Source organism: Ambystoma mexicanum, chromosome 9, assembly GCF_040938575.1.
Source record: "Ambystoma mexicanum isolate Mex_15411 chromosome 9, UKY_AmexF1_1, whole genome shotgun sequence".
NCBI lineage: Eukaryota > Metazoa > Chordata > Amphibia > Caudata > Ambystomatidae > Ambystoma > Ambystoma mexicanum.
The window spans coordinates 537978907-538003489 of NC_090931.1; the positions used below are offsets into that span (position 1 = coordinate 537978907).

General features: G+C 46.8%; 1 protein-coding gene across 2 annotated transcripts in view; it reads right to left on the minus strand.

Annotated features, from left to right (window-relative positions):
• INTS2 (integrator complex subunit 2) overlaps positions 1 to 24583 on the minus strand; it is a 1100863-nt gene that overhangs the window by 914997 nt on the left and 161283 nt on the right. For both annotated transcript variants that reach the window (XM_069615090.1, XM_069615089.1), the window contains exons 6-8: positions 15635 to 15765; positions 8418 to 8591; positions 3261 to 3487 (exon numbers count right to left, since the gene is read on the minus strand). In XM_069615090.1, coding sequence (XP_069471191.1) covers positions 3261 to 3487; positions 8418 to 8591; positions 15635 to 15765 — 532 coding nt within the window. The remainder of the gene's footprint in view (positions 1 to 3260; positions 3488 to 8417; positions 8592 to 15634; positions 15766 to 24583) is intronic.

The window sequence follows — 24583 nt, forward strand, 5'->3', positions numbered from 1 at the left end:
CGGACGAGGAAGTACAGCGAGTATACACCGTAGCCCCAGAGCCTCTTTGGGACGATTTCTATTGCGCCCTTTTTCAGCATTGCTCATACCTCCAACAGCAGCTGTGGCACATGGTTTTCTTTCCTGGCTACAGCTGGGAAACGGGGACACTTTCTTTGGAACTCCAGGGAGTGCCCGTGGGCCAGGGCATCCAGCACCCAACGGTCGGTGGAGATGGACTCCCACACGCTGACGAACTTCGCCAACTGGCCTCCCACCGGGGTGCTCGGGTGGGGGCCCGACGTCGCAGCCGGTTCAGTCATGTTTCGCCGAGGCCTTGCCACCTTGGCCTCCTTGGCGACGACGACAGTGTCCTCCTGTCTTGTTGCTGCCACTGTAGGCTTCCTGCGACGAGGAGCGGGCTTCCTGGCGATACGATGAGGAACTGCCGCCGAATCGTTTGGAGGCACCTGGATACTTGCCTCCGGAAGTCCGAAAGGGTGGCCGTCGCGGATGGAGAGAACCCATGGCCCGGGCCATCTTTGAGTCCGCCTTGATGGCCTGCAGCGACTCGTCCACTGCCTTGCCGAACCGGTTGCTCCCGTCAAAGGGCATGTCCAGTACCCTGGTCTGCACGTCCTGACAGAAATTAGTGGCCCTGAGCCAACCGCGCCTGCGAAGGCAAATGCTGTTGCCCATCTGGAGAAAGCCGGTGTCGGCGATGTCCGTGGCCACCGTGATGGCGCGGTCCGACACCACCTCACCTTCCTGAAGGATTTCAAGGGCTTCTGCCTTCTTGTCATCTGGGAGGAAGTCCAGGATGGGAGTGATCTTGAACCACAGCTCCCTGTTGTAGCGCGCCACAATCCCGCGGGCATTGACCCCTTTGATGGTCGTCGGTGCCGACGAGATGTCCCGTCGTCCAGTGGCATTCAGCTTCTTCCCCCTCGGCGTCTCGTGGGGAAGCGGAAGTTGATGCCGTCTCCCCTGCCGATTTCTTCTTGGCCGCCGCGGAGATGACCGAATCCGGGGACGGCTGTGCCCTGAGGCACATAGGAGCAGAGTCCAGGATCCGGTACTTCTTCTCTTAACAGTGCCTTTTCGCAGGGGCCGTGGACGGGTTCTTCAGAAGGCACAGTCCTTCGTCCCAGATGTCATCCAGTAGGGGGACTGAGAGGACGGTCTTCCTCCCGTCGCTGGTAGAGGAACCCTTCCTTCTTCTGCTCTTCGGGGCATAACTCGAAAAGCTCTGATGCCCTTGCAATCACGGCATGAAAGTAGCCAATTCCGTCGGTGGGGATGCCCAGGCAGGGGGTGATGGGAGTTCCGTCCCGTCGTCACCACCGTCGTCGTCTGTCCCCGTCGTCCTCGTCCCCATCTCGTCCCTCTGAGGAGGGGATGGAGGTGAAGGCTGGAAGGGAGGTGAAGAATGAACTCGCCTCTGCTTGTTCGGTGGGCTCCCCGACGGTCCAGGTGCCGCTGAATCATCCGGTGGTGGTAAGGGCAACCTTGTCCTTATCTCCGTACACAGGTCCTGCAAAGCCATCAAGATTGCTCCTGTATTGTCTTGTGGCATCGGCTGCAACGGGAGCGAAGGCTGGGGTACGGGGTCCTCCATTTCCTCCACGGTCCGCGGTTCCTCGTCGGCCCCACCATTGCTCTCTACATCTGCCTCGTCGGGATCCCTCCCGTAGGCCCTGGCCTCCTCGAACTTCTTGTCCAGGATCTTTTTGACGCCAGCCAGCTCATCTTCGGAGATGGTATCTGTGTCTTGTTAGGGCTACTGTGCCCCCCCCTTCTCATCCCGGGGTTTCACTGGGGTCTTATCGATAGGCTAGAAAGATGTTTCCCTCCTGGGCAGCAGTGAAACTCTAGGACCGGAGGTCGTCTCTACTGGGGTAGCCTCCGCAGGCTTTGCCAGGGCTGCCACGACTCCTTCAATTGAGGCCTTCGCCAGGTGAATCTGGGCCTTCATGAACTTGGCTGTCTCCGTAGGGATCGACCGGGGCTTCTCCCAAAGCTTAACCGGGTTCTCCGACTTCCTCTTCACCGAGCCAGAGTGTTGGCTCGTGGATGATGGCGTTGGTGACATTGGGCCCTGCCTTACAGCCGCGGCGCCCAAACCAATGGTGCTCCCGGTGCCCGCGGACTCGCAGTGCTTAGCCTTTTGTTGGGTCCATGTCGCCGGAGCACCCTTAAAGGTCTTAGAAGCCGCTCGGACCTCTTCTTCTCACCTGCTACTGGACTCTTACCCTCCAGCCAGTTAGTGAGCCGAGTATGATGGTCCTTCATTGTCCGGATGGACATGTTCTTACAGAACGCACAGTCCTTCTCCACGTGCGATTTGTCATTGTGAAGGCAGTAGAGGCACCAGGAGTGCTCATCTTCCTTGAAGACATTCTGTAATCCACATCCAGGGCAGATCCTAAACAGCTTGGATCTAACAGGCGGCGTGTCTCCTTTGTCCTGGGCCATGACCGCGCAGGGTAGGCCTCAAAGATCTTCTGGAATCCTCCAAGAAGTGAAAACGCGATGTAAATTCGCCCTGGGGGGGGGGGGGGGGGGGGGAGGGGGGCATGGGGGGGGGGCGTAGAAACTTCCGAAACGGAATTGACCGAAAAATGAGAGCAAAACTCTTTGAAAAAACGCAATACGCAGTAAAAGCTCGAGAGCTATAGCACGAGGACTCCCAACACTTGAACGTACGGTAAAAATCTGAAGATGGCTGCCAGAGGAAGGACTTAGGTAGAGGGCAGTCATTGGCTGGGGGCAGTATGACCTAGAGACCAGTGATTGGTTATTAGTAGAAAGACAGTTCAGAAACTAAACAGATTTTTTCTTTACCAAGGATTCCCAGCCTGACGACGTGGAGTATTCATGAGCATGTGAATCCATGCCAGACCCCATGCTGGAGAAATGTGTATATGTTATTTATGGTTTTGATAGACAATACTTACCTCTCATTATTAAATGCTTAGTGTGCACTTAAAGACCTAAATAACTGTATTTTTTATATTACTTACTGTCAAACTTGACATGTTAAGTGTTGCTCTTTGTAAACTCATTCAAGTCCTGGACCACGCTCACACTTTTCCTGAGACTAAGCATGGACTGCTCGCTCACCTACTTTGATTGCGTTTTGACTAAACTCTGTGCCTTCACAGTTTACCATAAATAGGGTGGGCTCCCAAAGTACTCTCCCTAAGGGCTGATTTTGGAAATCCATCTTAACAAACAGGTAGAACCGTTTACAAATAAAAGTATTACAAAGAAAGTTATACTTGAGGCCGGCAATCCCCATCAAAGCACAGTACAGACGGAGCAAGGCGCTGGCTTTTACTACATGTTCTTCCTTTAAGCCAGAGTACACCGACACATTGGGTTCCATGTCTCCATCTGTGTCCTCCACAATGTGTGTACTTCTCACAGTAGGAAGGATGCCTATCAGCTCCAAAAGTAGCTGCCTGCGCATCTGCCAAAGGACTGAAGTGCTTTTTTCACGTTTTCTCTAGAAAAAGAGAACAAAGGAAATGAGTTAACATAAGTGCAAAACTTTCAAAAAAATCAGCATCAGGCATATTCCACAAAAACAATGTGAAGAGCTCCTACTTGACTGCATGGCTTAAAAATGTGACTGTGCTCATGTTTTCATACTACTGAGCAGACTTAAATTAAATAAACGTTAAGTCAAACCCATCGCCAGATGCAAGGTTACAAGAGAAGGAAGTAGAAAATATAGATGTGGACAATTTTTAAGTATTTTACTTTAGATAGTTGACGTAGTGTATTGTTAGGACAAATCCAATTTCCGATTGGTTTTGCCTAAATTTCAAGGCCACCTAAAGTCTTTGCTTGCTTCTATGGTTTAACGACTTGCTTTTGTGTTCCAAAGGAAAGCTACTGAAGTCCAACACTCACTGCAACCCTTTTTGATGTGCTGTCCTATGGTAGAACCGATAACTACCAGGGCAGGAGTGCTTTTTATGCACCCCTCTTTGATCCTAGAGTGATTCTATCACCCTGAACGTGTGTTGGGAAATACATATTCTGTGGTTACATCATGGTTGTAGTCTTTTTGTACTGCATTTGTAGTTGAATGTTCCTATATTGTAGCCATGAATCCGAGTGATTTGCCCACGGCAGAAATTCCTGCGGGCAAATCGTTTGCATGAGCAAGGTGCGAACCACCAAAAGTTTGCACCTTTCTCATGCAAACACACTTACATGCTACGGGGGCTGCAGGGGTTTCCCCCGCAACTGCACTCACTATATTGTAAAGTATAGTGAGCGGGGTGTTGCGGGGGACACCCCCGCAGTCTTTTTTTTTTTATACTTACCTATAATGATACCACCAAAGGTTCAAACTTTTGGTGTTCGAACCTTTGGTGGTAGCATTTTTAGGACTTTTGACAATGCAAACTTTTGCATGGAGTGAAAATGTCCTAAACCGTAGCCATTTGGGTATTAAGGTAATTTACATTTAAATTATTTATTTGAACGTTTCAAAAATACATTTGGTATTCAACAGAAGAAATCATACATGCACTCCATGCAGCTTGTAAGCTTCAGCTCGTCTCATAAATAGGTTCTTGTAGCACTCAGATATAGTTTGTGCCCCTTTCTCTCGTTGGGACTTGGCAATCTGATTCTCTTGACTTTTTCTACTTTTAGCTTGTACCGTGAACTTGGGACTCTGCTCTTAATTTATATAGTACCCGGCCACCTTAGCCAGTAAATGATTTGGGGTGTGAATTCCCCCCCGACAGCAATCAACCGTCCGTTCCCCTCTTTCCTCTGCGGCATGCATACCTTGTTTCTTGCAGTAATTATGCCAGGGAAGGGTGCTGATGCAGATGTCAGTGGCGTTCATCTCTGCCTGCAGTTTGGTTGCCTCTGGTTGTGGCATCTTTTTAGGGTCTTGCTGGTGCCTGTGGCCCTCTCCCCTTCTTGGACTCTCGACACAGAGGCTGAGGAGCTTTTGCCTCCAGCTTCCTGGATTCTGTGAAGTTCTGAGAGCTTTGAGCCCACCACATCCTCTTCGTGGTCTTGCCTCCAGTCTGCCTGCGTTCCACGCTCTGCACGGCAGCATCCGCTCTGCATGGCTCCTTTCCTGCCATTCGGCCATGCATCAGATAATCTCTTTCTCCAACTAAGGACTTTGGTGTTCTTACAGGGGTCAAAGTTCCAAGATGTAACATGCTTCCGATTATAAAGCCTTGAGAGTGTGGAGGGTTCTGCAGAGACGCTAGACAAACAGAAAGGCTTTATCAACTTCACAGCTTCTGTGATCCCCATCTGAGAGTACAGATTTCAGATTACAAATCTGAGGGTTCTGATTTCATAGGGTTTCTTGTTCTACCCCGGGAGTCCTCGACCCCAAACGGGGAGTCACTCCCAGTGAGGTCCAACTTTCCCAAGCCCCTAGGGAGGGTCTTGCAGAGCAGGATCACCTGGCTAGCCTGAATAGGGGTGGATACCCCTGACGAGGTCCCGCTTTCCCAAACCCCTAGGGAGGGTCTTGCTGAGCAGGCTCACCTTGCTAGCCTCCACAGGGGTAGATCCCCCTGGCGAGAAGGGAATAATTTCCTGGATTCATTACATACACCCTCCGTTAAATGGGAGTAACCCCTTCATGACCAAGGGGTAACAGCTAAGGAAATCTACATTTTCCTGTTCTTTACCCTTTTGGTGTTCCACAGAGAAGCAAAAGGGTTGAAAATCCAAAAACCATCTCATAACTCAGGAGTTAGAATCGTTCCGGGGACTCATCCAGGTCAGAGGTGAATGATCCATTAATTCAAGCAAAATGTTCTCCTGGTCAGATAGTAACGTAGGCTGACAACAGCCCACTTGATGGCTAAGGCTTCTAACTCCACTGTGGCATAGGCGGCTCACTGGCAACAACTTTCAGCTGGAAAAAAGTATAGGATGTTCTAACCCATCATGTTCTTGTTAAGGTACGGCCCCCCCGGCTGACATTGGAGGCATCAGTTTGTAAAATCAATCCTCTACTAAAAATGTAGGCATTTTCAACGGGGGATCATTGCAAAGGATGGGTTTTAACCCATCAAAGCTCTTTTGGTCTAAGCTATTCCAGGTGATTTTATTTGGCTGGAAAGTCTTTAGTTTATCTGTAAGAGTTGCGGCCATGGTAGAATAGTTTGGTATAAATCTTCTATAATACCCTGTCAACCCTAGGAAAGCCTGGAGGTCCTGTTCGGTTTTGGGAGTGTGTGTTAACTGCACCGCCTTGACTTTCTCCGTTTGGGGTTGGATTAGTCAGTTTCCTACAAAAGACCTCAGGTACTTTACAGCCCTTTGGGCAATGTGCCCCTGCTTGGGGTTAGCTCGAAGACACGCTTTCCAAAATGCTCTGGTGACTTCATATAGGTGTCTAACGCGCTCTGGACAGGTCTAACTATGTATGACGATATAGTTAAGGTATGCATTAGCAAACGTTGATTAGGCGCGGAGTACTTTGTCCATGAGCCACTGAATCCAAACTGGAAGGACCGTAAATTGGAATAGCCCTTGGGGCATGGAAAAAGCAGTTTTCTACATGTTAGCTAGATTAAGGGGGACCTGCCAATATCCTTTTGTTAGGTCTAAGGTAGACCTATATTGGGCCTCTGTGCGTCTCTCAATAAGTCTATCCTTGGCATGGGATAGTTTTTGAAAGAAGAAATAGAAAGTCAACACAAAAATGCCAACTTCCATCTGGCTTGGCTACCAGTACTATGGGAGATGACCAAGAACTATGAGAAGGTTAGATAATTCCTGACTTAAGCATGGCCATCAGATCTTATTATTTTTCTCGTCTCTGAGATTCTGCAGGGTTTTAGATTTACCGTTTGCCCTGGGGCAGTGATAATATGGTGAAAGAAATTCTGCCCTTCCCCAGGTTGTTCAGAAACAACCCATGGGAACTGATTTAAAAGAATGTGTACGTCTTTTTGTTGATTAAAGGTCAGATGCTCAGGCACTCAATTAACTTCCTGTTCTTGATTGACTAGAAGTGTGGCCATGGTAATGGTACTCTGCTCTGCTGGATCGGTCTTACACTCCTTAAGAATATTTGTGTGTTAGACCTGATGTTTTTGTCGAAGGTCTGGTTGGGGGACCACATAAATTAAGGGACCTTTTCTTTTGAGGATCTTATAGGGCCCCTGCTACTTGAAAATCATTTTATTCTCTGAGATGGGTATTAGAACCAAGACCAAATCTCCAATGAAGAAAGAATCGCGCTACAGCCAGTCGATCATGCAGGATCTTTTGATGCTCTTGTGCTCTTACGAGATATTGGTTCACAACCTCTCGAACGGCTTTCATATGGGCTTTGAGCTCAAATGCTCAAAGCCTATACAGTTCAGTGCAAAAGCTCAAAAAATGAATAACCCAACAAAGCTTTTGGAGTCTTCCTAACCATAAAGAGGGCCCACAGAGACATTACTTCTCAATTACGGCCACCAATTTCTACCAGTTTATGTAGGATCCTCCTAAGAGTCTGATTAAAACATTAGATGAGACTGTTTGTGGATGATGTACAGAGGTTCATGATGTTTTAATCATGCGTCCTTTCACCTCTTACATAAGTCGAGACATAAAACTAGTGACAAGGTCCATGTGGCTCACTTTAGGAAAACCAATTCGGAAAAGAAAGGGGAGTCAATGTTTTACTATCTGTTGACTGGTGTTGTTTCGTAAAGAGAAATCTTCGAGATAACAATTAGCTTGGTCAACAATAACCAAAATACATTTATTCCCCAATATGGAAGTTTCTAATGGTCCAACAATATCCATAGCAATACGGTAAAATGGTACCTCAATGATAGAGAGGCTTGTAATGGGTCTCAGGGTGGTGGAAGTCTTTACACAGATGTCAGAGGCTGCCACGTAGTTCTTAACACATTCTCCTAGTTCCAAAGTAAGGAGCCGGTCAACCAAACCAAACTCCTAGAAAGATTCTTTGGATGTCATTTATATTCTGTTGCCATACCCATTGACAGAAAATTCAGTGTATAACCTAAAATATCTGAATTGTAGTGCCCACATGGCAGCAACATGTTAGTGAGCACTGAGTGCGTGAATTTGTAGTAAACAGTCAAGGCATACGTTCTGTTTATGTAGGTCTTGAATAATTTATGCAGGGATCGATACCAAACTTAAAATAAGTTATTTGCAATTGTACTTAAGTTTAAAACTACAAAAGAATACCACAAAATATGTCTCATGTTAGTTATGTGTAGGAAAGGAATGAGTACCATACCATGATAAGTGCAGTCTCTTGAAATCAATTTCAAATTAAAAGAAACAAATGTATCATTCAAAACAAACCATTTTCTCAATATAAGTACTTAAGAAATATAGTGGTTCAATCAGTTTGTAAGGCTACGACTTATATGTACTGAAAATGTTTTGACCATTCCCAATTTTCTCACCTGCTGTCCATTTCGTATAAAGGTTCCAAACCATGTCCGAACTTTGGCATTGGTCCCAAGAAGTAGACCACTCACAAAACACACCATGTCACTAACCCCATCGTCTGAAGACTCATTCTTTGTATGATCTAGTGTCAAAGCTACTCCGAGGCCTGGAAGATGGCATTCCTCTACCTATTACAAAAGCAAGCCAAGAAATAGGTATATTATTAGAAAAACATACTTTTGTGAGTAAAAATGTATAATTCCATGTCCACAGTTATGAGGTTCAAGAGTTAAACATTTAAATTGCAACTTTGAATACAACGTTAACTAGAATTATTCATCCAACATTTCAGTTTATCTTGCTTATCTCTGCTGGCTTGATCTTATACAGCGATTTGGGTTTCAGTTGCTTTGCGTCATTTGTAAATGTATTAATACATTTGCATTTCCATATGTTCTTCTACTTAGGTTTGACTTTTCTTCTCAGCATCCTCTCAGCGCTTCTTCACAATTTCATTCATTTCCATTTCTAGCCCCAAAACTTACCATTGTATATATAGGTCAAATCTTGACATTGCTTTCAAAATATCTAAAACAGCATCTGTTACTCCTTGCTTGTCCATTTCTCTACGTATGTTTAAAGCATCTTGGTTTGATTTGACATGTATTTGGTCTATTGTTAAGTTTATACATTCATGGTTTGGTTTGGTATCGATAGTGCTTTTTTATGTACAGTGTTTTGAATAAAGGAGCTATATAAATAAGCATAATATAATAATAAACAACAAAGGAGCGTGGGAGCCCCTCTACTGAGAACGAATATGGTCAAATAACCTGTTCTATGGAATGCCTTCCACTCAGGACGGTCTACAACCACGCTTCAGCTCTCTGTCAGGATTTGTGTGGTGACCAAACTGGTATGCAAATTGGTATTTCTAAAATGTGAAAGGCACAGTGAGCTAAAACGTGGTTGTAGACCCTCCCGAGTAGGCACCTTCCCATAGAACAAGTTATTTGGTCCTGTTTGTTCTCAGTAGTGAGGGCTCCCAGACCTTTCTGTTCATTTTTAGAAACTTGGGGTTTCACCCTAAGTTACCAAGGGTAACCCAGACATGGACCCTTTGCTCACTGCGCTTAGAAAGGCACAGCTTCACCTCACTGATGAGGCTCGACTAGGCTAAAACATGTCTGGGGTTGCTGTTGGTACTCTTGTTCAGAGGAGAATTACCTTGAATTTCGGTGCTGGAGAGCATAAGTTGGTTGGACCAGACTGATATGTAAATGGATATTTCTCCTCTGTGAAAGGTACAGTAAAGTTGAAACGTAGTTGTATACCGTCCCTAACGGGCAACTTCCCATAGAACAGGTTATTTGGCTGTGTATGATCTCATTAGAGGGGCTCGCACACCTTTTTGTGAATTTTCACAAACTTGGGGTTTTACCCAGGCTAATCCAGACGTGGAGCCCTTGCTCACTGTGCTTAGAGCGGCACAGCTTCACATCACTGACGAGGCCAGACTAAGCCAAAACATGTGTATGGGGTTGCTGGTGTTCAATTGCCTTGCATTTCGGTGCTGGACTGCCAAAGTGGATGGGACCAACCTGATTTACAAATAGATAGGTCTCCTCTGTGAAAGGTACAGTGAGCTAAAATGTGATTGTAAACCCTCCCGAGTTGGGGCCCTCCCATAGGACAGGTTATTTGGGTGTGCTTGTTCTCGGTAAAGGGGCTCCCAGACCTTTTTGTGAATGTAAAAATAAATAACAATGGAGAAAATACCAAGGACAAGAAAACCCTGCTTGTACATTTCTTCCCCCCATCTGAAACCTTTTATGTAACCATGTACGTGCCCTTACATGAAATGCAAAGAAAAATCTACAAAAGAACACCAAAAATATATTTTGCCTTAAACCACCCCCCCACTCCATGCATCCATCCCTCCCTCTGCCCCCAGAGGTAACTAATGCATTTGGGTGTATATCATATGGTTTTAGTCTGTTAAACTACCCAGTAAATTCAGAATAATCTTTGTTGAGGGACAGTCCTTTTTTCTTTTTGCCATGGGAAAAGGTCTGTTCAAAAAGACCCTCAGGAGTTGTTTTTCTCATTTACTGAACATACAAGAGGCTTTTTGGCAGCACCCTCAGTCGAAGGTCCAAATGGCCCAAAAGGGATCTCCGATACAGGAGTCCCTATCCTTTCCTTTAGGAGCATGTGAAGACGAAGGCATAACTACTGAAGACTTAAGGGAATAAATAGTCCTGATTCTCTTGGAAATTGGCAATGTTTCATGCTTAGGTGTAGTTCCCTTAGCAAGTAGACTCGTAAGAGGATGGGAGTTTAACCCGACAACTCCTGGGAATAGAGTGGTAAATCTAAAGTTACCTCTCTCATTCAAGTCCTTTGCCAGCAAGACTTGGACTGGGACATATTCTTGGTTGCTAAAATGGAGCGCTAACTTCCTTTCAGGTTCATGAAAGAAGATATTAACAGGGAATATTTTAGCGGGGGCACTAGACAAATCAGTGGTCTGCAAAGGACAGTTTATCAGAAAATGTGGCCCAAAGAAAGTACTGTCAACAATCGTACTGGCAGTGGTGTCACTAATTCCGGTGGTTAGTTTAACGCCCACTATAATGGACTGTGCATACTGTCAAGTATTGGTAGGAACCCCAACTTTCTTTCTGGGATTTAACAACACGCACACATGAAGTTAGGCTGAAGAAATCGCTTGGATGTCTGCCCATTTTCATGTCACAACCATTACATGAACACTTACCTGAGAAATCCTTTTGAGACAGCTGGGGTGACCTCTGGGATAATCCGGTTTTCTACAGTCTCAGCATGTACTAGGGTGTATGGGAATTGCTTAGGAATCGGCACATACTTTTGAATTAGTGGTGCTATCCTTTTTGGACCCACTTTTAAGGGGCTTACCGACCTCTTCTTTGTTGACTTGTAAGGAGCCACAATTTCGGCCAGACTTACTTGTCCCTTTGTCCTTGTGGTTGACTTTATGAGAGATCCACAAATCACCTATCTTGGCTAGTTCCATAGGACCTAAGACCTTGGAATCAGCTAAGTGCTGACACAACTCAGGGGAGCAAGCATGCATTATGTTATCCAGCATGTGTAAACTAATCAGGATTTCATGTAGCCATTCACGTACTTCAGGGAATCATTCAACCATGACATCCACTGAACATCATCCTTTGTGTGCTCCCTAAAGCTCATCAGATACTGAGTGGAACTCTTACCAAATCTCTGCACAAGAACTACTTTCAGACACTCATACTTAATTTTCTTTTATACACGACTCCAAAATAGCAGCACATGCACTATGGGCAGATGTTTCAGCAGGAAAGCAGTCTTATGTCGGACATATGATGCAATCCACAAGCAAAGTCAAAACTAGTCAACCATTCCAAAACATACCTTTCACATATATATTCACCAAGTTCTTTGTGAACTTAATCTAAGGGACTCAGTACCACCTCAAGATCTTGACCCTGAATTATTGGTGTTGATTTTCTCGAATTACAAATTCTTACATTCAATCTGAATGGCTTGGGTCTGCCTCTTTCGCACTTCTCTTGTAAGATCCAACTCTAAAGATCTAACCCTGAGGTTCTCTCTAAGGAGGAAAGGGCCTGCGTAACGGACAGATTCTGTAGTGGGTGAAGAGGGTGCCTCTGCAGTCTCAGCAGCAGGGTTTTCAGATTGGTATTCCTGAATAATCTTAAGGAGTTCTGCTCAGGCGCTTGTGGCCTCACTCTGGCTTGTATTGCCGAGTGAGACCTCTGGCGATACAAACAGATGTTAATTTATCAAGAGTCATCTTGTGCAGAGGTCCACTACTAAGGAATTCCATTCACAAAACAGGCACAGGTTAGTAAACCTATAGGCAAGATATCCCAAACAAGGTAGGTAAAAGCAAACTTTGTTGAAGGAATGTCTAATATAAAGGAGCATTACAGACTTTGCAATGAATTCCAGTTAGAAACTCTCCAAAGAAACTAAGGTAAGTAACAAGACAAGACCAACCCACCTACCTACAGCTTAAGTGCAACAGTTTCTTTTGGCAGTGACCCACAGGAATGTGAGGTACATTTCCCAGCTGTGAGAAACCTAAGGGTGTTTTCACAAGTAGTTCCCGGGGATCCGTTGCTCAAGTGGCCAGGGGAGGGCCATCGCTCGTGGATTCCAACCGTGGACACGGACAAGCGAGTGCGGATCCCCTCGGCATGGGGTCCTTGGGAGGGGCGGGGAGAGTGTCCGAAGGCGAGACAGGGTATCCCAATGGGATAATGAGTGAAGAAGTAGTCCTGAAAGCCTTTATGGGATATGGTGGTTCCAACATCCCTGATCCAGATGTCATTAACCCCAATCCAGGATAGGACAAGAAAGGATTTTATTATAGGAAACTTGGGAGAAAAAAGATCCAATGAGACAAAGACACGGTTTTAAGGGAAGCATCCATTCACAACTCTAGACCACAGGGAATACTATCAAGTGCCACGCTTGTATGCCAGTATGTCAGAGGTACAGTGACCTACCGAGAGGGAAAGCTGTCCCTTTAAATAAAACCAAGGGTAGAATGTGTTACTATATCCCCTGTCAGTCATCTACTAATGTTTCACTAAATAAATCTAATCTACAGTCACATTTAATCTCCCCTACCCGTTTTCAATAAGTACTGGGATGAGGAAGAGACGATCTGAGGCAATGAGGATTACCCAAGTCAGGCAAGGTAAGGGACTTTATTCTGACTTTTCACACTTTTAACACCTGACTCCACTTGACTCTTTATACCAGTATAAAAGGTGTGGTTCTGCCTAAGAGTATGAATGGGCTGGAGTTGCTGCTGGAATCAGGAGAGCCAAGCAGCAGGAAGATGCAGTGGAAGAAGCCTGGCGAGTCTGGAGGAGAGCAGCATGCTGAGACAGGAGACAAAAGAGGGACAGTCCTTAGGCCCACGAAAAATAAATAAAAACCCTTGAACCGACCTTGAGCCTCAGGGTGATTCTTGTGACACGTGTGACACTTTCCTCAAGACCCACTGGTAGAACAGCCAGATATTAGAAATAACTGAACATAACCAAACTGCGAGATGACCAAATCAATAACACTGGAATGATGCTTACCATTGGGGACCACATTGCATCAGGCCCAGTATTCCACTCAGTCAATCAGAAGCCTGTCCATCTCTTCCACTATTTTCAACGGATGACTGAATCCTAATTGAGTCATTGCAGCCATTTGAGCCAAGACAAGTCCTACAGTGTCTCTGGCGTATCCTTCTGAAGCGTTGTACCCCAAGGTGCTGGTTAACCTTTGACTTTGCGGTTTATCCTAACAAACGGTCAAACACTACACATTTTCATAGAGACTTTCTAAACCCAAGTTACGTACCTGAAAACTGATTCAATATTTTAATTACCTTAACAAAACAGAAAGTCGATTTCTTTATTTAAAGCAATACAGTGTTCGCCTGTATGGTCTGCCACACTCCCATGCTAAGAGTTGGCCTGGATTTCTTCACTTCCACCAAAACTATCATTTGGTGAGTCAAGGAAAGCTAAAGGAATGCATCTACCTATATTTAGGAAGGTTATCCTAAACAACATCCTAAGCATAGGGTTGAAATATTCCATCCAACAGACCAATGTCAAAGAAGCTTCAAGATCTAAAAACATGATGTCAGGGCTAGGGCAGTTGTAGGGGCTGTGGGGTGGGTAGTTGCCCCTGTGGTGGCTGCTGGGGGAGTTTGTGAGGCCTTGAGGCACCTAACCAGGTTTTCGAGGTGTGTTCTCCATCCCTTTTGCAGGACCAAGGCCCAGAGATGGAGAACAGCCCGGAAACTACGTTTCCCAGCAGGCTGTGTGCAGCACGAGTCTGCCAGGAAAGAGATCGCCACACGCGCACGAATGCGCATGTGTGAGCCGTGCCTGGTGAGCGCAGCTTGCAATTTTGACTGCCGGAGAGTGAAGACGTGTAATCCGCGAGCTCCTGTAGGCACGCCTACGTGGGGCATCTGCCCGCCTGCATCTACACCCATAGGCCCCATGTACAACTACAGATAAGTAGCAGCTTCATCATTCATTCTGCGCAGCTGATTTTTTTCCTCTCAGAAGGGAGACGCACTTTTGGGGGAACGTTAACTACTAACCGCCCAGAGTCACGAGCACATGGAGTCGTGAACAGACCACACATGTTAACCCTTGCATGATACGCATGCCTAACCGCTCCTAGCATGTACTTTGGGGGTATTCCGTTTCACTAGAAGTGGTGAAAGCAACCGCAGAGAACGGATTGCCTGAGACTCAGCCTTAACCCTTTAGGGAGCATGCACAGGACCGGAGCTTTAACGCTCACACAAACCGACTTGTACTTTGATAATTTCAGTGGCAAACGGAGCAGAGTGACGGCGCATTGGCCCAGCAACACGAAAAGGCCAGGAGAACCTGGGACTTTGTATACTGTACTGTTTCTTTAGGCACATCCTTGCATGGGGTAATGTGGGGAATCTGTTTTCACTGCATGGAGTAAATGCAGGGACACTGGCTACATGATGTAATGTGGGGTGGATGCCAGGGCTAAGCACAAGGTCTGCAGGATTGGGCAGTGTATGACCATCACACAAGTCTGAGCAGCACACAACTGTCATAGCGTTTGCTGGTTAGGGGCTCCAGCACAAAGGCCCGCAATTATTGTTGGGCACACAGTATGAATGTGGAATATGAGTGTGCAAGGGCGGAGTCATCGTAATCTGCAACCGGAGCAGGAGCAGGAGCCGAGGAGCATGCTCCCTAATGTCCATCTGCCTATCCATTCAATTTCCCTGAACCTCTTTACGGTTACCCTGAACCTCACCTACCCATCCACTCAACAGACCATAACCCTCTTTCCCTGGAGAGTTGCAGTGGCCTGTGGTTGTCATATCCCAGGTGCCAAGACCCAACAGGGAGGCAGATGTTTGTGCTGCTTCTGCACCAGTCAAGAGAACAGAAGATCTGACACATGGGTTAGGAGAGCATCAAGCTTCCCAATGTACCACTTAGATTATCATTATCATCTGCCAACCTCCCCTTGCAACAGCAATACATGTGCACCATTGTGCTAACCACACCAAATTATTTCAACCTGCACTTTAAAAACATTTCTTAAAATAGCATTTTATAGTTGGTAAATATTTTTGTAGGCTATCTAAACAAATAAATACACTTCTTACCACCATGCCTCGGACTTTCAAGGCCTGAGAAGGATTCATTTTACACAGCTGCCGAAGAGCTTCTGTCCTCTTACGACCGCCAACACTTTCCTCATCCTGACGTTCACCATTCTTTATCAAACCCCTACAAACTAAATGTGAAAGACTTTAGTTATTGCACTTTCTCTCTGCCACCTTAGAATTGATTAAAAACAAAATACAAAAACAATTCAATGGACTTTGTTAGATCAGAATTCCAAATTCCGGGTTCCTTTTGCTAATTAGAGTACGTCCCTAAAGAACCTGCTGACTTTTTGGTTTCTAGACTTTGTCACTGTCAGCTGCAACTCACTTTTCATATGCTTCCCTTTGTCCGAATTCCTACTTGGGTAGCAGTGCTCTCTGAAGAACAGATGTTGTCCCTTGGTGAGTTTTGACAACCAAAAAGTGTGCTTGGGAGTAGACTGGTGGCAGCAACATGATTGAACTTTAGCCACATAGTAGCCTTTTAACTGTATTGGTAGCTACGTGCCACTATATGGTGCTAAACGACTACCAAAAGATGTAAGATGTAAAGGTCCTACACCGGCCACTTTGTTTGGGCAGCGAGAAATGGCCAAAATGACTCGTATCTATTATGAACTGGTTGAATCTCCTAGATGATAAAGAGAAACTGTTAGGGAGAATTCTCAAAAATGTGCTAATTCCCTTCACCTTAGAGACCCCCAGCAACTTTGCTGTATGTTGAGGACTTGAGAGAGTGACCTTTTTTTCCCCACTCTCTCATGTGTTTTGATGTGTGTCTTACTCTTGTGTTCTTTGATTATGGAGTTTTAGACAACGCAATAGGCATCATCTTTTCATGTGTGTCACACAGCACCCTCAGTGCAGTGGCACAGGGAAGTCTTTCAGGTTTTCCCAAGGTTTAAATACTTTCTCTGGGATAAACTACTGTTTCCCAGAGAAAAGTAAAGTGAAATTGACTTTACTAGTCTTTTCAAATTCCTAGACTGAGCACACCCTATCTTACAATAGAGTGATGGAGGGGTTGCCTAGTATCCTGTGTCTAGATACACATGTAGCAGTCAAATGCTACCCTTTCCTATCGAAATGGCTGGTGGCAGTGATTTTACAACGAACTACCATGATTTTTCCCCGACTGCGAACACCGGTAGCGTTAAATCACGGAAGCCATGTTTTTCAAGATGGCGTCTGAGCCCCCTTTGTTTAAACAGGTCCCGGTCTTCTTTTTTCGCCATTTCTTTTTGGAAAGGGTCCTTCTAGAGTTTGTCTCTGCGTGCCAAACCAGGTTTGGTCCCTTTGTTTCATCGCCTTTGGTGGGCTTCAGGACTGAAGACCGCCTCTGGCGCCAGAGTGTCTGGGGTGGGCAGGAAGTGAGGGAGGTGCCCGAAACTCCCTGTGCTTAGTCTCCTAGGAGACCCAAATGCACTCTGGCGTGATTGGCTGGCTGACTGTCCGGCAAGGACAGCCACCCTGCTGGGTGAGTGGCAGCTAGGCTTGAATGAATGGGAGGAAACTGGATAAAAGTTGAGTCTCTTGGCTTGGAAGGCAGAGTCGACCACTGGAACGAAAGAACCGAAGACGGGCTTGAAGAGGACAGCTGCTCCAACTCCTGGACAATTGGTTTGCCCGGTGAAGCCCTGCTGCAGGTCCGAATCGCGAAGTTCACCTCGGCAGAGAAGCCCTGCAAGGGCGACTTCTCCCTCTAAGTTGGTGGGACCAATCAACTCATAAGCCACCTGGATACCATTCTCAGAGCTGGTTGTATTTTCCTCAGAGTGCTGCAGGAAACCGAATAACCAGGTAGAAGGACACCAGTTTGTGTGCTTGACTACAGCTACCGGCATTGAAGATTTACCAAGTGCCAGCTTTGACCAGTCCCAGTGCAGTGCAGGAGTCCCCCGGCGTCCTCCCTCTTGTCCCCACGACTGAGGCTCAGGAACAGCAAGATTTGCAGGAACTGCCAGGAACAGAAGTCTTCAGCTGCATCTTTTTCTTCATTGTAAGGTACTGTGAAAACCCGACCAAGAGAACTTACCTCTCACTGCGAAAGTGCTTGGAACTTTGGCAACTTGCAGGCCTAGTCAGCTTGTGACCCAACATATGATTCTTTCTTTTACGAACTATTTCTGAGAACTTTGGCAAATACTTTTCCGTTTACCTATCAGAACTGCTTTATCCAATACAAGACTTTAGCCCATTGACTTTGGCCTAACCTATTGCATTGAATAAGCTCCTCTGGTGAACTCAAACTATTTGCACTGTCTAAAGAGTAACTGTATCTTCTTTTCGTTAACCTACGCCTTTTTGCTCCTACTTCAAAGTACTCTGAATGCCATGTTGCTCCTCCTTCAAAGTAGTTTAAATGCCTCAGACCTGTACTGCGTAAAGTACTGAAGCATATTTTTGTGTGATGCAGATTGCCTCCTTCTAGTGAATGTTTTATAAATGACTGTTAAAAATAATTAATAAGTGTTTAACCAAGAAACCTTGAGTGTAAGAGTTTATTTGAATACTTGTGATTGTAGACCTCTGTGTAACATCCTTACAGCTCACATTCCCTCTTGAGAAGCCTAGCTGCCCAGCTCCGCTACCAAAAACTGTGTAGTACAGACTTATACCAAAGGTTGGTTTTCCTTACACCTGTAGTCATAGTTGTGTTCCCAAAGGGTACTGCATACAAACTCTGCCTAACAGAAAGTGAGTGAGTGCGCGCGTGCGCGTGTGTGTGCGTGTCCTTCTTCCACCCCCCCCACCGTTGTTCTCATCAGAAACCTTAACGGAGTACCTGCTACTCGCACCTACCTTCTCCCTCGACAAGGCATCCAGGCTCAGACTTCTGTTACTCCTTGTGAGAGCATCCTGAAGCCTTTCACTTTCATACTCAATTCTTAAACAGCCTATGATCCAAACTGAAGGGTCACTGGTGTGCTACTACTGTAGTCATATTCTCTGCTACATGGGTTGCACAAAAACGGCGAGGGATCAAACATTGTGTTCCTTGTCCAAGTATTAACAGGTACTCTGAATACAGACCTTTCAACAGAAACTAGCATTGTCACCAAATATAAATCCAGATGCCAGAACAGACTTCTGCCCCAGTGACACCTGAACTTGGACTCCTTGCAGCAGCCTGGGTCTGACTGTGTGACCGTCATTCCATTGCTGGTCGTATTCTCCAAGTTCTAGAGGCTTCATGAAAAGCCCTTCTCCCTGGGCCCTCTGACTGTGATATCGACTGCAACAAGCCTTGGCTCCCTCTGTGCAACCGTTTCTCTATGGGCCTCTGGTCATCTAATGTGAGGCTGGAACTCCTCAGCAGGAGTCATTCATCTTTACCAAACCAAAGGTTGACTTTTCCGCAGCTCCTCTGGATCACTGGTAATATGCACCTTACTTTTCACTATAAGCGGGAGCTGCCTACAGATTGTCCTGTTAAAGTCTATTTACAGAAGGAACAAGTTACTTACCTCTGGTACCGTTCTTTCGACTGGATGTTCCTCCAACGTATTCCTCATCTTTGACATGTAGTGTCCACAGCTCGGCTGCTTCGGAAATATTTAGGCAGAGGGCGCCCTGTGTCAATGGCGTTGGGTCGATGTCCCTCGAAGGCCTCCGTTGAGGGGGACATCATCGGATATTATAACTAGCACGCACAGCGTCTGTAGCTTCAGTTCATGTTTTCCCCCCCCTCCTCGTGTATCAGAAGTGGCCACAAATCGATTCTGACCTTACACAGCCTTGTTGGAATGAAAGCTGTAATAGCATGGGAAATTCTACAGAGGGGTAGGTTGGGAGGGCGATGAGGAATACGTTGGAGGAACATCCAGTCGAAAGAACGTTACCAGGGGTAAGTAACTTATTCTTCAAATGGATTGCGTCCTCCAACAGATTCCTCATCTTTGACAGACTCCCAAAGCAGTATCCATGATTGGAGGAGGGTGAAGAATTTAGGAAGATTTGAATTTAAAGAACAGAATAAAGGACTGCCTTACCAAACAACACATCCAGAGCATGGAAGTAGCCAGGGAATAATGCTTGATAAACGTGTGTATCGAAGACCACGTTGCAGCATCACATATGTTTTTTTATAGGGAAACCCCTTTGCACGGCCGTCGACATAGCCATGCCTCTGGTTGAATGAGCATGCAAGCCCTCAGGAGGGACCTTGCCCGCCAAAGTATAGCGCTCAGAAATAGCGAGGATGATCCACAGAGACAAGGTCCGTTTAGACACAGCCTGGCCTAGTTTGTGCCCGGTATACCCCACAAACAGATGGTCATCCACTCTCACCTTGGACATTCTGGAAATAAAGCTTAAAGCTCTCCTAGGGTCCAACCTATGAAGCTTTTCCTCTTCCTTACCAGGATGCGGAAGAGGAAAGAAGGCAGGTAGCACCATTTTCGGACTCAAATGAAAGTCTGAAACTACCTTCGGGAGAAAGGAGGGTCTGACTCTCCACACAACCCTGTCCTTGTGGAATACAATAAAGGAAGGCTTGGAAGAAAGTGCCTGCAACTCGCTCACTCTACATGCAGATGTAAGAGCAACCAACATAATAGTATCAAAGGTTAACAACCTCAATGGACAAGAGTGCAATGGTTCAAATGGAGCACCCATCAGAAATGTCAAGACCAAGTTAAGGTCCCAAACCGGAGAAACAGTGAAGGCGGGAACACATTTGTGAGCCCTTTTAGAAATTGAGTAACCAAAGGAATCTTAAAATAAGAGAATTCCTCGTATGAGCGCTTAAAGATTGAGAGCGCTGCTAGGTAACCTTTAATGGTCCCCACCTGAAGACGCTTGTGGGCTTAAGAAAGCAAAAAGGACAGAACATCCAGAGTTGAACACTGAAAAGGATAAACATTCTTTTTTCTGCACCAGTCACAGAACCTATTCCATCGGCAACGGTACAGAGACTTTGTTGCTGGCCGCCTGGCTGAAAGCAACTCCTCCATTACATCATCTGGGAGGTACCAATGCTTGTATCTCGGGCTTTCAGAAACCATGCGTGAAGGTTGAGAGAAGATCTCTCTTTGGGGAAGACGCATCAGAGGACAGATGGACATTTCCGGAAGATCTGGGTACCATTATCTCCTGGCCAAATCCGGAGCTACTAGGATCATGCGGGACCCTAACCGCCTTAACATCCTGAAAACTTGAGGAATGCTGGGGACTGGAGGAAACACGTACAGTAGCGGGAATTCCCAATCGACCACACACACACACACACACACACACACACACACGTCTCCTAGAGCTCCTATCGGAGGAAATTCCCTTGAGCAGTACTGCTCGCACTTCTGGTTGGCACCGGTCGCAAACAGATCCACTTGAGGGGTTCCCCAAAGGGCGAAGATCTCTAGAAGGACTTCCTGAGCTATTTCCCACTCGTGGGAGACTGCGCTCTGCCTGTTCAGAGCGTCCGCTGCAGTGTTCCCCTCTCCGGCCAGATGAACTGCTGCTAGGGAGATTCCTTCTTGAATTGCCCAGAACCAGAGCTGCATCGCCTCTCTGCACAGTGGCAGTAAGCCCACATCTCCTCTCTTGTTGAGGTAATGCATGGCCACCGCGTTGTCCGTCATTATCAGGACACTCTTCCCCCGTACAGACGGCAGCAAAGCCTTCAGTGCTAGCCCGATTGCTCCCAGCTCCAAAAGATTGATGTGTAGTTTGGACTCCGACGGAGACCAACGACCGCTGATTGTCAGTTTGTTGGTGTGGGATCCCCACCCCATGAGTGAGGTGTCGTCACTACCGTTATCTCAGACCATGGTTGCCAAAAAGATTCTCCCTTGAGAATGTTGTCTTTGCAAGCCCACCATAGAAGGTCCAGAGCAACTCTGCTCGGAACTTGCAGTTGGTCTGACATATACCTTGAGAATTGGAACCACTGAGTCCTGAGAGCCAATTGAAGGGATCTCATTCTCAATCGGGCCTCCGACATCAGAAAAACGCAGGATTCCATGACACCGAGCAACCTCAGAAAATCGAATGCCGGAAGATGCTGGGCATTCTGGAATTTTGTTACCATCTGCTGAATGTGTTGAGCTCTCACCTCGGGTGGTGAGGCTTTCCCTGATGAAGTATGCAGGACTGCTCCGATGAATTGGGAGTCTTTGGAATGGTATCATATGGGACTTCTTGTAATTGAGGGAGAAGCCCAGTCTGTGAAGGCAGTGGCAGGTGATACTGAGATTCCTGGGCTTGTTCGGGTGAACAAGCCCTAATCAGCCAATTGTCCAGGTAGGGGTAGACGTGAATCCTCCCTCTCCTGAGACTTGCTGCCACTACCACTATCAACTTAGTGAAAACCCTTGGGCGGAGGTCAGAATGAATGGCAGAACTCGAAACTGAGGAGAACCGCCAACCGCAAACCTCAGGTACTTTCTGTGCTCGAGATGGATTGCCACATTAAAGTAAGCATCCTGAAGGTCCAATGATATCAACCAGTCTTGGAGTTGGATATCCTGAAGGATCTGAGAAAGGGTAACCATCTTGAACTTGTCCATCCTGAGGAACTTGTTCAAGCTTCTTAAGCCCAAGATGGGTCTCGATCCTCTGTCCTTCTTGGGAATGAGAAAGTAGGGGGAATACCAACCCTTCTTCCTCTCCGCTACAGGTACATTTTCTATTGCACCTTTCTCTAGCAGGATTAAAATTTCCTGCACAAGGATCGGATCTAGAATTTTCACAGAATTGGATCCCGTTGGATGATCTTGAGGCCTTTTTTTTATTTTTAAAGGTAGGCCATAACGTTGGGCTACCGTTTCCAGTGCCCAAGCATCTGAAGTAATGCCCCGCCATTCGTTCAGATTCTGAGCAATTCGGCCTCCCACCAGGGTCTTGTGGGTCAAGGACTCAGAGTGGCTTAGAGGCGGCTGCAGTAGCGGCTAAGGGTAAAGTTGCTGCTGCTGGGGTGAATTTAGCACCCCTTCCTCGTCCACCACGAGGGAATCTTCTTTGTCCCCTTTGTCCGGCCTGTCCTCTTCCTCTACCTCTACCAATTGAGGAATAGAAACAAAAAGAGCGACCCCTCCAGGAAGATGAGCTTGGATAGGGTTGTTGAAGTTGTTGAATGGAGGCGCGAAGGGATTTAGCTGCCGCCTTGGAGGTCTGCAGCTTCTCCAGACTCTCATCCGCCTTGCTGCCGAACAACCTTACACTGTCAAGGGGTGTAACGCTCACCTGATTCCCGTAGAGGCGCCGGTCTTGACTGGGCGTATACCGTATCTTCAAAGGTGATGTGTAACACACGGCTGGCTCTTTGGGCTGGACCTCTGTGCACTGTATGTCTGACTCGAAGGGTAAGATGTCTTAGGTAAGTGAACGCTGTGCTCTCCATCTGCCTCGGGGCAGGGTGCTGTAACCAGTTTCTTCACTGGATAAGGGGAGCAGGCCTCTTGACTTCAGAGGACTGCTGTCCATCGTTTACTGCACGAACGGTAAGTTTCGAGTAATTCTAATGTCTTTAAAGTCTTTAGTAATGATGTCTCTTGTTTTGCAGGGTTCCAGCGATGGCGGATGACGGGCTGAAGTGAGTTGAAGATGGAGCCCGTGTGATGAATAGAAGCGCCTGGAAGCACGTAAGTAAGCGCTTGTTGCCTGCTTCACGATGCGCTCTAACTGTCTTTTTATTTTGCAGGTACAAGTTCAGAGCGGCTGCAGGGTGCCGGAATACCCACTGGGTTAGATTTGGAAAGGAGTAATGGCACGTGAGTATTAAAGTTCCCCAATGTCTTTAAACGCACCTTGTTTTGTCTTTCAGATGCGGGATGCAGTGTGAAGACCTCCGGAGCGCACGAAGAGTAGGTAAGCCTTTGTCTTTCAGATGCCGGAATGCAGCGCGAGGCGTTGGTGACAGCCGATGGACCAGGTAAGTGAAGAGCTGTCACTGAAGACCGTAATGCTAACCTGTTCTTTCTTGTCTTTATAGGTGTTGCTGAAGACTGGATTCAGGATGGTAAGCCTTTTTCCTTAGGCCCAGGATCAGATGCAGAAGACACGATGAGCGGTCTGCTGCAGAGGATGCAGAATAACGCAAAGCAAGATTCATCCATCGGGTGTGGTTTAAATAGCCTCCTGTAGTGCTTAGGTGTCTCCTTCCACAGCCACGCCTAAGAAAAGAGTTCCTGCTTTCCAGAAGAGTTCCAGTGTTCTGAATCTAGGGAGTGGCTCCTGCCCCACCCAACAGGAAAAGTAGTTCCAAACAGAAGAGGATCAGAGGCTCAACTGGCAGGCAAGTAAGCAGCATGGTCTGCTGCAGGTAAGTCCACCCAAGCATTATGAGCCCGGCGCTTCCAGCGCTGGGACTGGGCATATTTATGAGCCTGGTGCCACTGGCGCCAGGACTGGGTCCAAAAGGTCCCAATTGGGACTGGTTGGCACTCGGAACCTGGGTTATGGATCTGCTTCCAAGGGAGTTGGGAAAACCCTGACCTTTTGGAAGCAGAGATCATGACAGGGGCATGTTGAGCAGTCTGGCCTGCACGTTGGTGCAAACCCAAACTTCCTCAGCCAAGCAAACCTGCGTAGTACAGTGCCAGCAGTCATGGGTCTGCTGATGCTATCAGCAGTATCCAATCCTGACTGGAGACATTCTCCCATTGCCTCCTTTCCATTCTTAACTATAGCCAGGAAGCTGTCTCTTTCTTCGCCTTCCGTGATGTAATCAGCCTCCATGGCAAAACAGTCCCACAGGGTATAAGAGAATCTTGAAATAGTACAGGTGACATTGGTAGATTTGAAGGCCATGCGGTCTGTCGTGAAAACCGTGTCATCTCTATCTGGGGGGGGGGCAAGAGGGGTAAGCCAATTGCCTGGTTGATGTGGCAGCCTAAACTACCAAGCTCTCAGGTGTGAGGTGCTTGGTCAGGTATTCTGGATCGCTGCTGGAAGGCCGGTACTTCCTTGTTAACTGCAGGTCCAGATTCCGGGGCTTTGTGGAAG